The 17,381-nt window shown below is 48.1% G+C and overlaps 1 protein-coding gene across 1 annotated transcript; it reads right to left on the bottom strand.

The window, feature by feature from the left end:
* Positions 1-12,528: 12,528 nt before the first annotated feature.
* LOC146206283 (mite allergen Lep d 7-like) lies at positions 12,529-16,699 on the bottom strand. The gene is made up of 3 exons (XM_084590897.1): positions 16,492-16,699; positions 13,977-14,021; positions 12,529-13,347 (listed from the first exon to the last, which is right to left on the bottom strand). Exons 1-3 carry the CDS (start codon positions 16,547-16,549, stop codon positions 12,731-12,733), a joined length of 720 nt encoding a protein of 239 aa, XP_084447023.1. The 5' UTR covers positions 16,550-16,699; the 3' UTR covers positions 12,529-12,730.
* Positions 16,700-17,381: the final 682 nt, after the last annotated feature.

The following is a 17,381-nucleotide window of genomic DNA, read 5'->3' as shown; positions in this document are numbered from 1 at the left end:
TGGCGAACGCGTCGTGGGACGTACGACTTACGTGTGTTCAGGATGTGCACTGATATATTTTTTTTTTTTTCAATTAATTTACAGGAAAGGAAAGACACTGTATTTGTTCCATTTTTTTTCTGCGGACAGCTGCACTGCATCGTTAGGGAAGGGAGGAAGGTGGGAGAGAAAGGGGAAAGAGAAAGAGGTGCCGCCGTGGAGGGCTGCGGAGGAATTTTGACCACCTGAGAATATTTTGACATCGCACAGCATACGGATGCCTCTCCGTTTCGCCTCCCCCGAAACGCAGGCTCCGGCGGTCGGGTTTGAATCCGGGTACTCCGGCACAGTAGTCGGGCATCTTAACCACTACTTAAGAAAGCCTTCTATACCAAATACATTGATGATAGTCATATATTTTCTAAGGTACTCTACAGTACTAAGAAGAACTGAACGCAGGTTTGGACGCCCCTATAATCTCTGAAGAGATATTTGCGGCTGCAAGAGCATCATCACAATGAACACATCGCCGGAGCTAACTGAATCATCGACGCTGTGATTCGCAACTAAATACTTCTGCACATTCATGATTCCACCGGTTATCTGAAAAGAGCTAAGGAGCCGGAGGATAACGACAAGTGGAGCTCATCCTTTTCACCATAGCAGGACAGCACGCCTACCTCACACTCCAGAGCCCCATCTCCCTCATGTGTTGCTTGCAAACTTTCTACGGGAGAACAATCTAGACTCGTCTAAAAAAGTGTCTTGAGGATAACGCTCTGTTTCCCCACGCTATGATTGACTTCGAACCTGGTTTTTCATCTGAGGATGCCTTCCTATAGTCCTTAATAAAGTGTTAACAAGAATGTCACAACAGAAGAACACTACATCCTCGAGCTCGATTTCAGGGACCCATTTGACAACGTCTCTCGTCAGGTAATCCTTCAACAATAAATGCTCTGAACTCAGGGTTGTGCACGTTTAATTATGTAAATGCATTTAGGTCGGAGCGAAAACCTACAGTTGCAGCTGGTAAGACCCGTTCTGACAAGAATAACGTACAAACAGAACAGCTACTTCCCGAAGGTATGTTATGTCCGCGCTCTTCTTTAGCACTTCAATGCTAAGTCTTGCCGAAGACTTGCAAAAACAACCGGATATCGGCTATACTTTCTGTGCAGCTCATTAGCACAAAGGAAAGAATTCTTTCAAGCAGCCGCTGCGGCGATAGAAATCTTCGCGACACGAGGTGCACTGCAATGTGCACCTGAAAAAATCAAAGTAATGAGATCCTACAGACGTTGCTGCAAGTCACCCGGCCCTATTTACCTCTACATCGATGGTCAGAAGATCACGGAACCGGACAACGGCCGATCGCTAGGGCTCTGGATATAGAGCAATATATGAAGTCTTCCACATAATTAAAACTGTAAAATCAATTACCACCCAGATCGTTCGCATAGTCTGGCACACGAGGCGACACCACCAAGGCATGAGCGAAGATGATACTCTTAGAATGGTGCCAAGCATAATTGAAAAACGTCACCTAATGCCTTCTGCATCATACTCTCAATCAAATCGAAGAAGCCCAAATTTACATATCAACCCTCAAAACAGAGCTAAGTCTCCCTACTACCACTTCAAAACAGAGCCTATAGTCCTCGGCGCTCACAATATTTATCAAAAACTCAGAGGTGCTATCCTTGTTTTTCAGAAAACAAGACTCCAACCTACGGGAGCAGGCAGAGCCATCCATCACAGGACTACTGGAGCAATGGAGTTGTGGAAGCCAAGTAAGCACTACTGTACCACATTGGGCATTACTTGATCGTTGCACCAATACCTAAACACAGGCACCATGAACTTCCCGTGAGAAGACAAAAGGCTCGGTGGAGACACTTGCGATAAAAATTTCAGAATGATATTTGTACAGCATGCTTGAGTGTTACGAAATATCCGGAAGAGGACGTATTTGGGATAGCTGCGGTAGGCCAGAGATACAAACCACTAGTAACGACCACCGTTAGGGCAGATAAAGACCCGCCACAGCTGAAACCACAGCTTTGGCCGGGGCCATTAAACGTCAGGACAGACCTTGTAAAACGGCCCACGTTTTCACACACTCAACGCAAGCCTGACGTGGTTATAGACTGGCAGACCACCCAAAAATAGCAGTAGAAATTGTTGGTACTATACCCCTTCAATAAGTTGGCACCTGGCCCTGGTATGTGACACAGCTTTCATATTCAGTTCCCACATTTCATGGGGGCTCACGCTGAGAATTCTGAACCTTAAAAAGCAAGCCATGCATCTTACAAGAAGTGGAAGGCTCAATTCAATTGCGTGTCCCATCAATATCTGTTAAAGCTCATTGATCAGATTCATGAAGTGGATTGAGCCACTGGAGTTCTAGAATTGTACCGCACCCACCTGACCGTCGACCAACTCCCAAGACTTGCTTCCCATTTAAGTTGCTCTCTCTCTCTCCACGGCACTTGCGGAAGCTAGCTCGAGTCGTAGAGACAGGAGTTCTGCTCTTGCTCAGCTCCTGCGGTCACTACAAGAGCAGTGCAGAAACTTGTGCCCTTGGCGCATAACGCTCCATATTTTGCAGCCGCGAATGCTAAATATCTTGAGCCGACCGTATTACCACACCATCGAAGAAGAGGGATAGCTTTGGCAGAGAAGCGCGGGCGCGCGCACTCCAGTGGGTTGGACTCCGTCTTTGCTTAGGGTGAACGCGTTAAAGCCCCCTTTTCTACCTACCATCATACGCCTCAGCCTTTTGGTGCCTACTCGTGGCTCATCTTAGGGACCTGGGACCGCCACAGTTGACATGCAGCTCATTCGGTAGACGTAGCTGAATTTGAGCGAGCTCAGATCCGGAGATAGGACCGCGGCAGCCTTAAGGCCCTTTTATCTAGAAAATCCGGCGTCGGCATCGTTATTGAATCGTGCTGACAAGTGGCAGTTGACAGGGCCAGGAACTGATTGGTCGTCATGTTGTGCTACGACTGACTGGTGCTACCAAGATGAGTAGCTCCTTTGAGATGCGAGGGTAAGTTGAAAATCGAGCCCTCCACGACCCTTAGGCCCTGAGTCATACACATTGCCCCTTCACCATGCAGATACTTTCGCAGAGCTCAAGCAGCGGGGTTATATATCTACGTCTGATGGTCTATCACACAACGAGCAGGCTTGTGACTGTATGCTATTGGATATGCGTGAGATAGTCAAGACACAAGCTAAGGGATTAGTGTTTAAAGCAAAGCGCATGTAGACATCGGCACGAGGACTCACAAATTGGAGCCATTAACACTGTCGCGTTATACTGTGGCTGTATGGGCGGAATGACCACAACCGTAGACGGGACAGGTCGTTTAGCGCAGTCGGTTACCACTCACCATGCAGCTGGTCCATGACGAGAACAGGAGGCCTGCGTTACGTTGCCGACTGCGCTAAACGACCTGTCCCGTCTACGGTTGTGGTCATTCCGCCCATACAGCCACAGTATTCCAGTATTCCGGTCACCAGTTATGTGGCACGCAGTGCCGCTGGAGGCAGAACGACCACATTTGTTGTTGAGTGAGCCGGGCCATGTACCAAGATGGAGAAGCAAACACGCGAGATGGCTGCCTGTTCAACCGATCGACTGACGTATTCTCCTGGCTCAGTAGTGGGGGCCCCTAAGCACTGCCCCAGCCTACTACTCGGTGCTAATTCAGGACAGTTTAACAGCCAGATTTTGCTATGCATCGAAGGATAAACTATTTTCACCAATATTTTCACAGAACAGTACACCTTACATGTTATAGTTTTGCTTACAATGCCTCACAATTAAAAGCATTTCAGGTTAGCAGTGATGAGCACAAAACCACATGAAATGAATGCGTAGTAGGTTGGATATGGTCGGTAACACGCGTTCAGAAAAAAGTTTATTTGAATACTTAACATAAATAATGACGCTACTGCATGAAACATTATATGTACAAGACGTATCATGCTTAACACATGAAAACAGAAACAAGAGAATATAGTACATAGGCATAGAAGCACGATTGGGAGCTAAATGTGATAAACATATAAAGAGAAAATAGAGAACTGCTTGATGGATGCGATGGGCAATTTAATTTGTTATTTATGTTATGTTGAGATATGAGCGGAAAGACATGACGAGCGCTGGCGTCCGGGCGTCCATGCCTTATTCCTTTTGTTAGAACAGGCTTTCACGCCGCCTTATGGTAGGACGGTTTGTAGGGAGAATCCACCATTGAGAGAGAAGACCACGATAAGGCCGGCATGGTAACACGAAGCCAGGGTCCCAGAGTGCGCAACGGTGGGCGTAAAGCAGATCTGTGCACTTAACTCGAAAATGCGCCAAGTATCCGTAACAAGGACAAATGCCCTGCATTCCTTTGCAACCATAGTTTCCAAAGTGCATTGTCGACCATCTTCAGATAGTTGCGTGCAGGTGACTCTGACTTCCTTTCGATGCGTACTTGCCGTGTGGCGGTCGTGTCAGCAGGACGAGTCGACATGAGGCCTTGGTGTGGAGGAGCTTACCACGCGAACAATGAGTCTTGGCAAGAGTGCTGCTGGAGACACAGGCCACAAAACAAGACAGTCATCTGAATCACTCATGAGCTCTGGATATGGAGATCGATGGTCACGCAGAACGCGTCAACTAATACAACCAAGGCGCTTTCCTTTTCAGCCCCTTGGTATAGCTACGCCCACCGAAGTTTTGACCGCAGTCATTATCAAGACCTGTGGTGAAGACTGTCGCATCGGCGTCATTCTTTACACAAGCCCCTCATAGACAGCAGCGTCATAGACCGAAACGTTGTAGGCGGCTTGCTCGCCATCTTGAGGTAAAGGCTAGCGGTCATCGGCTTTACAAAGAACACTGGTAACTGCCGCCAGCCGGTGGTCTGAATGAGCGAAACCATTTGGGCTGCTGACTGAGCAGTATTAAGAGCCAGATATGGCACACAATACACCGGCATCACATCATAGCGGACACGCGCTGGTGCGCTGCGAATGGCTCTAGATAAGCTCACATTGTTCGATCTGTCTTGAAGAAAATCTTGTTACTTTGATTTATTCAAAATGTACTCCACCGCTCGCGCAGAAATATAGAATAATTTTATAGTTAGGACACACATGAGAAGAAAATGTTAACTCCGGTATTGCTGGATGGGACTAATGTAAGGTATGTAGTACATATGCTACCTTTCAACACCCCATAATCTTCAGCATACGTGTGGGCTCCCTGCCATACACAAGTTGGAGCGGAGTCACCCTGGTTGTCTCCTGGACAGCGATGTGATAGGCGATGATCACGTGGGGCAGAATAAAGTCCCATGTCTTGTGTTCGGCATCGATGTACATGACAAGCATGTCTGCGATAGTCTTGTTCAGATGTTCTGTACGTCTGTTGGTCTGCGGATGGTGTGCAGTTGTTTTACGATGGTCGGTCTGGCTGGAATTCAAAATGGATTGCATGAGCTCCGCCGTAAATGCGGTTTTCCTGTCAGTGATGAGCACCTTAGGAACGCCGTGTCGCAGGAGGATGCGTTTGGCGAAAACATTTTCGACTTCTGCTGCCGCATCATCGCTTTTGCTTCGGCGTAACGAGCCTTGTAATCTGTCGCCACGATGATCCACTTCTTAGCCGTTGATGATATTGGGAAGAGGCCGAGAGGTCCATCCCTGTTTGGCTTATTCCTTCAAACCATACATAATTTTCCTTTAGCTTACGCAGACTGGTTTAAGCAGCGGAGTGATAGAATGTACATCGTTTTGATGTAAATAAAAACGACTTGGCTTAATTTGATTTCAAATGTAAGTGCTTCGAGGTAACGTTTTAAGCTCCAGTCCATGGTCTTCTTTCGATGGCTCTAAGTTCTGGCGCAGATTCTGATGCATTATACGGAACATCTTAGAATTCGATATCGGGACGAAAGCTAGCGAATGGCCGGACGACGCTTCAGTTTGATCTTGGCTAACATACGGGGGAAAAAAATGCATCGCTCAAAACAGATTTCAAATGGGGATGACGGGAAACGACTTTTTTTATGTTGCTCAAAACGTAGCGAGTCCTGCTCAGGCAGCATGACAGAAGAGCGGAAATCGCCACACTTGCTGCTGCTCTTGCAGCGTGTATAGATTGCCACGTCCGAGGCGATTACTGTCACGCTGCCTGCTTTGGCTCACGCCCCTCCAGCAGGTAGTCCTCAAGTCCATCGTGTGAGTAGCAGATATGAATCTACTTAATGAACTCGCATTGCGACAAACATTTGTTAAGAAGCCCAGCTACACTGAAGCATTCAACTAGAAACAGGTTGAAGTGAGTGGTGGTAAGGCGAAAGCCTTACGTGCGTGAGTAGAAAGTGACACCACCCGCCTCGGTGGCTCAGTGGTCTTCACAGGTCGTGCAAACAAAATAACACTGCCAGCCACGGCAAACCCGTACTCGCCGAGGCAGTAACATGCAAGTTCGCAAGTTCGTTAAGTGGTCGGCGTTTTCAATACGAGCATTTTCATTCGACGAATAAATTGCGCAAGGGTGGCGGTAAATGCGAAGTGGTTGCGTTAACTTACGGTAGACAAGTATCGTGTCCCCGCAAAAAAAAAAATTTGGCAGTGGTTATCTCTATTAAACCGAGCATAAATCCAAAGCACGGGCTTTTCTTTTGCAGCTGCAGCTGCTTATATAGACCTCCTCCATGTTTACAAACAAGGCGATCGAGGTGGCGCTGCAGTCGCCTGCGATAGCACAGTAGGTTAAAAGCACAGGAGCGCCAGTGGGACCAAGCTTATGAATAGCGTATTATTGTGATGCGCAGGAGCCTTTTTGCAGAAGAAATTACCATGTGCTCAGGGGGTTTACATGAAGCCGACAAAAGTCAAGTCGGTTCCCCTTTTAGAGAAAAAGGGCAAAACGCAGAAGAAAAGATCAAAACCTCAAAACACCAGGTACGCGTTTCCCATTCAAAACTCGCTCTTTCTCTCGAATATTCGACTCGACCCGCATTCTTTGGAGTTCATGTGCACAAGGCGTGAGTACAAGGGGTCCGATTCCGGACGCCGTACCCGGATGGAAGCGTCCGATCCCGGACGCCGTACCATGCCTGACCATGCAGACGGAGAGTGTTTCAAGCGCACAAGCGAAGCGTTGCTGCCCGGCAAGGGAAAGGAGCAACGTTGTTATCTATTTGCTGTTTTCGCCGAGCAAATTAACCGCGAAACGTGTCGAGAACTGTAAAACTTCGGATGCTTACAACTACTGTCAGTCGAGTAAGAAAACAGTGATTTTTCTCGCTCGCAAACAGCGCGTGCAAATCCGGTATGAATTGTAATCCCCTGGAAACATAATTTAACTTCAAGGTTACTCTTCACACCGAACGGCAAATGAGCGTCGTTGGTAAGCACGAAGCCCCTCGCTCCTGACGAGCGGCTTTTAGGTAAGCATAGTAGCAAGGACATTGCGTCTTAATTGACACCGCACGGATTTGATTATCCTTGAGTTGTTCGTTGAAATCACCACGCTGCGCCTTTGTTGTATCTGCTCTGTTTGTGGGCGGCTGTTGGCGTTAAAGTTCGCATTTTCATCACGGGTATTTTCGCTTTTAGCTTGCGTTACAATTACAATCTGCAGCTGTCGCGGTGGTTCCGTAGTTAGGGCGACCCAATTCAGTCCCGGCCACCGTGGCCGCGTTTCAATGTAAGAAAACTCAAAATGCGACAGTGTGCCATGCAGTACGTATATAGCTGCTGTAAAGGTCCTCAGAGAGTCTGAATCACGAGTTCATATGTCGATCGGCGATGCTGAACCCCATGACTCGCATTCACAATTAGCCGCGGGGAATACAACTAAAATCGCTCGGGATATATAAAAATGCCGCTCCAATCGAGCAAACCAGCGGCTGTCAACGCGCAGTGGCAACTCTCACCCCGAAATAGATTAAAATAATTTCAGGTGAACACGGCGAAGATTAGCCATCCAACATAACCACGGAGGAGTTCAACACAGATCGCTCGTGCAGCAGCTCACTACGCATGCGTACAATTATCAAAGTGAAAAAAAAAAAAAAAAAGAACGTGTTTGAGGAATTGTTTACATAGGTAAACACCTCCACGCACGCTCGAACAAAGAAACAGGCCTAGGCATTACATACACTGGCCGCCTCGTCTACATATGTTACATGCGCAGACGTGCTCGCACCAAAACAAAGATTCCATTACGTGACGTAAAGAAGGCCAAACTGGAGTTATTCGCGGTCTTTAAGCACATAGACCAGCGTAAAGGTGAATAAGCTCTAGCTTAGCTCTGATAAAGTGTTTGCTGCATATTCTATGAGCCAGCGTCGGTATCCAGCCTTCGCGCTTCACCGCGGCGGCCCACTGTTTACGACGACCTTCGTCGGCAAGAAACTTGTGCAAGCTGACTTAACTCCCCTTTCTATGCTCGGCCATAGCTCGGCACATGTCACGGCGACGCAACTAGTCGGCATGGTGCTTTGTTTTTGTTTTTTGTTTTTGTTTTTTCAGCAGCAGCGAATAGACCTCTCCCTCGAGTAAACAACGTGACGTCACGGAACGCACGTGCGGCGACTGCAGCGCTCTTCGGTGCAGCGGCGATGGGCAAAATCCATCGTTTTTCTCGGCTGCGGCCGTACTGAATGCAGCGGCGCGCGCTTGTGTCTCGATTATTTCTTACGCCGTGGTCTCGACCAAGGCCCATTCCTTGTCTCGACTAGCCTCCAATGCGTTCCTGTGTATTCCAAACCGATGGAGCTGCCTGAGTACGCGACGTTATTGCCTGAAATCGCTCACCGGCGGTATGTTGAAAAGTTAGTAGTTGACGGGGACCAATACCCCGACCGCTTCCTTTTGAAGGACTGGAAAAATGACCCCAAATTGTGGCCGAATGTTCGTTTTGGTGACATATGCGTGTATCTTGCTCAGACGCCCGGCCCTAGCGTACGCCACGGATAGCTTGAAGTCCTATCGCTCGTTGAATGCTTACGTTCTTGCAGCGGAAGGGCATGTGCGCCAAGTTTTCATTGCCGACGCTGTCTTAAAGTGCCGCTTTTTAAAAGCTAAAGTGGCGCCGTCGCAGAGGACCACCGGCAAGCTATATGAAGCCTGGACGCTTTTGCACAAGGACGGAATCGTACAGGCAGCTCACTGCACATGCATGGCCGGGTAAGCTGTGTTCGGTGTGACGTCGAGCAATAGCGTTTTAACAGGTTACTTTGATAGGCAGGAATATGAATGGATGCGGCAGATTGGACGTGCAGTACACGCAAATCGTCCCGCCAGAATATATCCTTCACGCCTGAAATCAGCCGGCGATACGCAGAGCATAGGATCTCGTATTTTTTGATCGTGTTATAAGGTTTTCGACGTCGCTGGTTCGATCCCGGCCGCGGTTGCAGCGGCGGCAACTTATCGATGGGGCCAAAGTTGAAAGCGTGCTCTTGTGTCGTGCAGTGTCAGGTCTTAGGTGGCCAAAATGCTTCGGATCCGTGTTATGCGACGTGCCTCACAACCCATGTGCCGCCTGAGCACTTCAGACCCTGCCTATCTAGCCTTTACGCTTGCAAGTCTAGCCTTTGCACTTGTAAGTCGTACTATGCTACCAGTTTGCTAAAATTAAAATGTTTATTACCTTCTACCATCCCTGTGCACGCTGAACGTTTTCTAGGGGTTCTGGCACTTTAGTTGCTGCAATAGCTCGAATGGTAATCTACACGTTTCAAAGTGTGCGCGCTCTTGTAATGCTTGACATTTAACAGTAATAAACATTTATCTTTTAGTTTAGCCACGCATGTAGCTTACTTACTCTTCAAAGTGGAAATGCTCGTTTCATCTGGACTCATTCAGTCCACTAGTTCACAGCTTTGTGAGTGGAACAACCAGTTCCTTGAAAGTGTACGTAACAATTTTTTTATTCCCTCTATCTACTTGATCTTTATTACCTTAGTTTTAGCTTAAACTCTCTGACAACATACCTTAATAGTTGCTACTTACCATTGAGATGAGCTGCATATATATGAGCTCAACAGAGGTTGAGTTGAGCACCCTTTTTGAGGAAACATGAAAAAATGTTAACGAAGAAGGTAAATAATGAGGTACGGCTTGCCTTCTCAAAGCCCCTACTTCTATGGGTACAAAACAACCTGCAGTCAAACAGTTTTATGTAAATCACCAGATAGTGTAATAAGTCCAGTGAATGATAAACTAGCTGAACTCTAGAACAAATCAGCATGGGCAAGTTCCGCAGATCCGGTCTGTGGGCTTCCATTTATCTCGGCGCAGTGCGTGCACACACACTTTCAGATTTTCGTCCCGTGGAAAACGAAAAAAAGCGTATACCAGAGCCTTTCTTGGCGCGGTTGGTGCATCCCACTGCACAGCAGCTCGTAGGCATTACGATTCAGGGTCGAGGCAAAGGTCCCAATGCCCGCAATGAAGATTATTGTTGCTCGCGCAGCGAATCTCTATGCGAGCGCATGCATTCAGGCGACTGTTTTGCCCATCGGCGTCTGCGGCGCAAACCGGAAACGTCACCACCGTGACGTCACTCGCATCGCGTGACGTACCCGAGGAGAGGTCTATTAGCGAATCGCCCCTCAGTCACGGTAGTCAAAAGCGACTGAAATGTTGTTTTGCCAACGTTGGTTTTGCCAACCACGCTAAAGTCACTGACAACGACAGCGCCACCGCATCTTCGTGACTTAGCCATAGTGAAGGAGGTCTATAGGCTGCAATGACGCCACGTAACCTTGCAATTGTTTTTACCATACGCAGATAAGTTTTCTGTGGCTATGGGCCTAATGCGCTGCAGTTTGAACTGTGCATGTGACGCCATCTGGGATCTGCTGCGTCAAAGAGGCTTAACCTTGGTCTCCGTGATCAGCTCCGGTGCAACGGTAGCGGCAGGCTTGATCGCGGAGACCATGGGTTGGATGGATGGATGGATGGATGGATGGATGGATGGATGGATGGATGGATGGATGGATGAATGGATGGATGGATGGATGGATGGATGGATGGATGGATGGATGGATGGATGGATGGATGGATGGATGGATGGATGGATGGATGGATGGATGGATAGATGGATGGATGGATGGAATATAGGAGCGTCCCCTTTGAAACGGGGTGGTAGCAGTAGCTATCATGCTCATTTTTCTCCCTATATCTTAATTATTGATTTAGAATGGTTAACTAAACCATCATTCTATTTATTAAATTTTAGTCCTAGTCTTACTTAGGTTTAGTCTTACTTGTAGCTCTCTCTGGAAGCCGCCGCATCAAACAACAAAACTTTACTATGGCCTCCGAGATCAGAGGTGATCTCGGAGGCCATGCTTTAATTATACTTTTACCTGGCTATAATGAACGAAAACGACCGTCGCGCTGGTTCAGTGGTTCAGGCGCGCGGCAACTGAACCTGAATACCTGAGCTGGAACTCAACCGGTTCGAATCCCTCCGATAGTTTTTTTTTTTTTTTTTTTTTTTTTTTTTTTTTAATCGCGACTGCGAGCATGGCGCTGACAGGCGGTAGCTGGCAGCTGACATGGCCGCGCACTGAGTGGACGCAGGGTTGGCTAACATTACGTTCGGCAGGAGCTGGGGCTCTCCTTTCATGTGGGAGGGCGATATAAGAGTCAGCCTTCCAGAACCCTTGCATTCACAGTATACCCTAATAGGCCACGCAGGCACGTTCATGTGGCTTCGTTAAAGCGGGGCTTAATTTGTGGGCTGGTAGCCTACGCTTAAGCGTCTCCAATAATTGTTTAACAGTGCAAGCAATGCCACAAACAAGAGCGGTCGGACAAGATTCTTGGTCGGTGGTAGCGAGCGTATGAGTGCTTTCACACTAATGTTCGAATGACGTTCACGGCAGGCACTCCATTATGGTAAGATAAGTATAGGGCAGCTGACTATCGGTAGTGCACGTACAGACTTTCACAAAGTTGAGGTGCTGTGTGCGCAGAAACTATGAAACGTACAGCCGCCTGCCTGATGATTTTGTCCTCACCCTGTGGCTCACTATCGTTGTTCGAATAAGCCCACGTGTCAGTCAATTTTGCGAAAGTTCGCCGCGCCGCACTCTAACTACGTTCCAAGCCTTAAATTAACCTCTCCGTGCGGAATACAAAGTGGCATGCAAGGCTTCGTCCACGGAAGCCCAACCTAGCTGAAAGAGCACAGCATTTAGCACGGGTGCTCTTCCAGGCAGGTTGTGCTTCCGTGGACGAACCACAAATAGTGGCATGAGAAAATGCAAGTGCGTCACAAAACATGGTCCGGGCATCTGCTATCGGTATGCGATTTCATAAATGTATACTGCTGCCGTTCGAACCACTACATTCCTTATACACCTCTGACTGAAACCTCAGCCCAACATCGACAGCGTGATACCGCGCTGACTAGTATAACACAGCCTGGCCTCCATTCAAGGTGAATGTTGAGACATTTCTTCTAGGCATATCGACAACTAAAAAAGAAAGTTGAAAGAGACCAATTTGCACCAACATTGTCTTTATTTCTCCTGCATGCAGATGAAACCATGGTGCCGTGAATGTGATACCCATTTCTACGTGCAACGTCTGCATACCGTCAGCGGGACTGAGATTACATTTGGGTTTCTTGGTACTGAGCTGCACTAAGCGAGACGATGGCGACCATGCTGTGCGCATCGTGCTCGTCGCTTCCAGAGGGCGGCTTAAGGCTTCAAGCTGAAGGCTTGGGGATGGGCTCGCGAGCAAGCGATCTGTCCAGAGCCACCTTGTAGCTGGTGTAGAAGGTGCTGTAGACGACGCCAGCTATGTTGGCGCGGTAGCCGTCGTTGATGCTGCGCAGGTAGGGGTTGAGCGGTCCGAGTCCCGACCACTTCGTGTCCAGTTCTCCGAGGCCCGTTATCTGGAAGGAGCGCAGCACGGCCGGCTTGCCCGGAGCAGCAGTGGCCTCCATGTGCGCGTAACAGGTGCCGACCCGCGACTCGACATGCACGCGCACTTCGGGAGCCAGACCGTACTTAACGCGTGCGTCGTACATGATGTCCAGGTCGTCAATCAGCAGGTTACAGGTTACAGTGATGTTGCCGTTGCGCCAGCCGGGCGCCGAGCAGTCGCCGAAGCGGTTGACGCGCGAAAGACCACGGAGCGTGCCATTCACGAACTTTGCGTGACCGTTGACGGGGATGCCCAAGATGGTGTCTTTGAAGTCTGTCTCGAACGGCGGCAGGTGAAAGGGGTCCAGGTCCAGGAAGCGCACCTGAGCTATCATGTCCGTCAGCAGGATGCGATCCATGTAGAAGTTGGATTCCTTCGGGTTCCGCACGTACACATCTGCGAGTTGAAACGAAGAGCTCAGTGATATAATGGGCGCGACTTGAGCTCTCGTCGTGTGCTATAACGTAGTCAATATACAAGTAATTAAACGACTGCCGTAATGAGGAATGAAAGCTAAAGTATTGTTATTTGCAGAAAATAATGCAGGAGTTAGGAATAATGCAAGAAAAAACAATAAAGTAAAAAAATTATAAGATGTAGTTAATAAAAGACCAGCGAACATTTTTGTAGCAATAGTTTCGTCATAAGAGGCCCTAAATGACGTTAATTATATATGTGATCTATATTGGGGAACTTTTGCTCAATTGCTGCTTACCCATGGTTCTGAAAATGTGATTCTGCGTAACATAATTCATGTAGCAGGTATTTCCACGGGGAAAACATGTAAAAACCCCTGGATATAATTATGCATCTATGAACGTGCAGTTCATGACCACAGAATATTCCCACTTATCAGTTACCGTCAAGAATTAAAAAAAAAGAACTTCAACGAAGCAATGGGCAGTCACATCCAGAACAGTTGAAAACCTAATGCTCCCTTTACTGCAGCGCCGTGATGAAACTGAAATAAAGCAAGTACATAACCTTAGTGTATATAGAGACCAATATGAATGAAGGTGGCATACTTTGATTCGCTGGCATTGACGGGTTCCCGGTCAGTTGTGCTAACACTGAAAGAGAAAAGACACGCAGAACAGATTTAGTTGCAACTTCCATGAGTTCAGGTTAAGCTTGTTTCCTGCTGTGTTTAAACGCTACCGGAATACAAAACGGTAATTATGAGCACGTCACGTAGCGTCCAACAAAACACGTGAAACACCTCGTGTACATCGCACATGGTTAGTTATTGCGTTAATGCGTTAATTCCTAATGATATTTATGCCTGATGTCAAAGAGAAAAAAGACCTTACAGAGATGTAGACTAAGTAACTACAGTTGAACCCGCTACAACGAAACCGACGGGGCACCCGAGAAATTTCGTTGAATTGAAAGTTCGTTGAGGCAAAATTAGCCCCGAAAAACGCTGTCCAACTTGGACTACACAGCCCAAAACATCATTTCTTTTCTAAGGCATCGTTCAGCTGCTTCAGCGTATTTTCATATTTTGTTTACCATGATCTTCGGGGTGCGATTTTCACACTTAGTGAGCAGTTGGATCCCAACGTTGTTGTATGGAAATATTTCGTTTGAGAGGCGTTCGCTGTAGCGGAAATCGACGTACTTCTTTTCCTAAATCCACGCCTCACGTGGATGTGTAGGCAGTTTGGGTTACAGGGACCCAACGCTGGATTTTAGGCATCCGATTTTTTTTTTTTTTTTGTGCAATGTAAAACTTTCTCTCAAAATTTGGTTTGGTTGAAAACGTTGTAAATATTTTTACAGATAATTTTGCGATCATTATCTGCGCTGGTTTTTATATAGGCGGATGCTGAAAACCACGAGCAACGAGCACGATGAGGGCGGGGCTCTGGCAAATGTGATGTACCGAACACTAACACAAATTTCACCCGTCAGACAGCAATCACAAATGCTTAGTGTAGAGCAGTGTCCCCCTAAGTTTCGACACCCAAGGCTCGTACTGCACTGGAGCGCACGCCTAGTCGACGAGATTTATGGGAACCGTGGTAACCACTTCATTGAACAAATTCAACACAATGTGGCGCTATTAACAAGCGACAAAAGCACGTCATAGGCAATGCGAAAGAAGCAGTGCTTCTTTAGAGCGATAGCTCTACTCCTGTCATGATCCCTCCGGCGAGTTACAGCGTCTGATCTCTGGCTCCGCAACATGACCTCTAAAGCCACAGGTGTTTCTAGTCACGTACGCCGCGCGTGCGCCAGCTGCTTCGGAGAGGAGGAGTGGAGGAGTGGAGAAGGTAGTCTAGGGAACCTCCACACGAACGTCGTTCTTAGGGTGGTGCCAACTGAAATAGGAGTGAGTGGTGTGAGTGGGTGCCAGATTTGCTGAACCAGCCACACTGCGGACAGCGGCCGCTATATTCAGCAGGCCGCCGCCTTTTGCTTCACAAAACTGTAGATTGATTCAAAAGAAAGGAACGTATCTGTCACATTTCTGGGTAGATTCCTGAACCCCGCCGCAAGGGAAGAGAGGAAGGCGGGAGTGTAAGAAGAAAGAGGAAGATGTGCCGTACTGGAAAGCTGTGGAATAATTTCGACACCCTGGAGATCTTTAACGTGCACTGAAATCGCGCAGCACACGGACGCCTTTGCGTTTCACAATCGAAACGCGGCCGCCGCGGTAGGGTTTGAATGCGGGTGCGGATGATGTGATGTCAGTGCGGGTTAAACATTCCCAGGCGGTCGAAATGATTCAGGAGCCCTCCACTATGGCAGCTCTTTCTATCTTTCTTCTTCCACTACTCTCTTCCCTCGCGGCGCGATTTAGATGTCCATCCAGAAGCGTGACAAGCAGATACTGCGCCTTTCCTTTCTTCTAGACCAATTTACAGTTTTACTACTGCGATGGATACGGCTCACCATTCAACATAGATACGAAGCCCCTACTTAACCTAACTAACCAGCACGAAAGCCTGTTTGCATGCCGTAGGGGAGCGTGTCTTATCGAGTCCAAAGGGTTCCGGTGGGCTCGATTCCCATCTCTAAAGTGCTTCCCAATTTCAGAATGTCTTCAGACACACAGACGTCTGCAAAATCGATGAATGAGGGCTGCAGTGAACCACCACATAAACAGTTGTTTAGTTGTGGTCAAAACTTCAGTCCAGTTAACTAGGAATTAACCACCGTACGCCATATATCAGTCGCCCAACTATATAGTGCCGCAGCACGAATCGGCAGCTACCTGTATAGAATGAATGCCAAGGAACACGACGCCCGACATATCATGTACTAAGTCACGAGGCCAATCCCGGCATTCTTCGAATAATTAAGGCACGCTTTCGATCGCATTTGCATGTTGAATAGTATAGGCACACTGGACCAGTAACCAGAAAGATACTGCGAGCCTTGTGTCCCCGATACGTACATGGCTCTGCAGCCAACGTTCCTCTAGGCGTCTCTTTCTACGAGCGAGAAAAATTCTCCTTCTTTTGTTGAAAACCTTGCATGATATTATCTAGAAGGCGATAAGCGAATGTACTGCTAGTAAAGAGGAATGCTTACCCAGCCGGGATGATGCCCAGAACGCCAGAAGGGTCCAACGGAGGCTTGCCTGGCACATCGCGCACGACTCGCGAGCAGCAACGCACGTCTGACAGAGCTCTCGGCCGGGGAAAGACAGCTTTCCGGCCGCAGGAAGGCTCGGGTTGGGCGCCGGCGTCCGGTGTCAGTATGCCGCGCGAGCCGCCAGTCCATTCCTCGGATCCCATTGTGCGCCGCATGACGAGCCTGTGGCATTCGTCCAGAGGGCAGAAGCACGTACGTGGGCTCCCTGCCGGGGGGTTCCCCCACCAGCCCCTCGCCTTTCGGCACTAAGGGCGACGTCGTTAGCCGGCATTCCTGCCAAGAAGGCGGCCGAGAAACGCGAGAAAAGAGGAATTTCTCGCCGCATACTCCACAAGAGTAATGGAGTCCCGACCCAGAGCCAAGAAACAGTGTAGTCGCCAGATAGTCGCTTCTGTCCGCTCTAGACGGTGAGCGATGCTTGGCATCATGATTCTGTCAGGGAGTTCTGTCTCGAAGACTGCGGGCACTTTCCAACTACCACACCAAACATGAAGAGAGTGCAACGAACTGTCGTGCAACTGTATGCCACTTCTCCGTTATGCTTGCCTGATGCGCGCAAAGAAACGTACTACATACACCCGCACTCAGTCCCTGGAAGGCGATACTTTCAAAAGAATATAATTTAATTGCCGTCTTTCATACAACCTGGAATAAATTTACCGAGCTTCATGGCGCCCTTTAAACCACGAATACGCCTTGAAAGAAAACATTAAACTCCTTTAACAGAGTCGCCTTCAATAAACTTTTGGTCGCGGGTGTACATAAGGTCCTCTGTGCGGTATACGCTTCCTTGAAAACTTTTCTGTTTAAAAAAAAATTTGAAAAAA

The sequence above is a fragment of the Amblyomma maculatum genome, chromosome 1, assembly GCF_055883805.1.
Source record: "Amblyomma maculatum isolate TAMU_Amacu chromosome 1, ASM5588380v1, whole genome shotgun sequence".
Taxonomy (NCBI): Eukaryota; Metazoa; Arthropoda; class Arachnida; order Ixodida; family Ixodidae; genus Amblyomma; species Amblyomma maculatum.
Note: the sequence above shows the minus strand (reverse complement) of the source record. Positions and strands in the feature narration are given on the sequence as shown.